Raw genomic sequence first — 870 nt, 5'->3', positions numbered from 1 at the left:
CCCACTCACATTTCTCCTCACTACTAAGAAAAACAAGTTCATATATTTCACACTATTGTTTTCTTAATATCTTAATTTATATGGCTTTCTCAGTCTTACCCTCCTCACCATCAATCAGAAGCTCCATTTCATGTCCAAGAAGCATGGTTGTTTCTAATAAAATGTCTGATAATAAAAATAATAATGTTGGAGAAGGGTTCCTTTCACCTCCAAACAAGGGCATCTACAAAAGCACCGTTGCGAGGGTTGCGAGTCGTCGGGCCACTCCGCTACCGGCTCCGTCAGTGGCGGAAGGGCACCGGCACCATAGCGCATGGACTAGTATCCGTCAAGAGAGATGGGAAGGGGAGCTGGTTGTTCAAGGAGAAATACCATTGTGGCTGGTAACTTGTAGTTTTATATGTCTTATGACATGAGCACTTCAATGCTATATACTGCTATATTATTTTTAATATCAACAATAAAAAATTACGCAAAAATAATACATATAATATTTAATTTCTTATATATCTTTGATATAAAAAAAAAACAAAATTGTTATATGTACACTAAAATCAGCTACTAAAATTAATTATTATGCATTTATGTATAAATATATGTATTGTTTAACTCATTTTTAATATTATTTTATATTTTAATATAAATTTTATACTAATAGTTGATTTTAATGTATATGTAATATGGTTGAAAATAAATTACATTAACAATAAAAGCTTGTTTTATTGAGTAAAAATTTCAATAATTAATCTCAAATGAGCCTCCAAATGCTTGACGTAAATAAATAAAGTTTAATTTTGTCCCAAGTTTGTGAGCTATTATATATCCTAGTTTAATTCTCCTAGTTAAAGTTATTGGATTTTTCTGTCAATC

The 870-nt window shown here is 30.7% G+C and overlaps 1 protein-coding gene across 1 annotated transcript in view; it reads left to right on the top strand.

Moving 5' to 3' along the window:
* LOC107623923 (carotenoid cleavage dioxygenase 8 homolog B, chloroplastic) overlaps positions 1 to 870 on the top strand; it is a 4,966-nt gene continuing 4,096 nt past the window's right edge. The window contains 1 exon segment of the mRNA XM_016326324.2: positions 1 to 383. Within this exon segment, the coding sequence (XP_016181810.2) occupies positions 81 to 383 (303 nt within the window). The 5' untranslated portion in view covers positions 1 to 80.

This window comes from Arachis ipaensis, chromosome B10, assembly GCF_000816755.2.
Source record: "Arachis ipaensis cultivar K30076 chromosome B10, Araip1.1, whole genome shotgun sequence".
NCBI lineage: Eukaryota > Viridiplantae > Streptophyta > Magnoliopsida > Fabales > Fabaceae > Arachis > Arachis ipaensis.
Note: the sequence above shows the minus strand (reverse complement) of the source record. Positions and strands in the feature narration are given on the sequence as shown.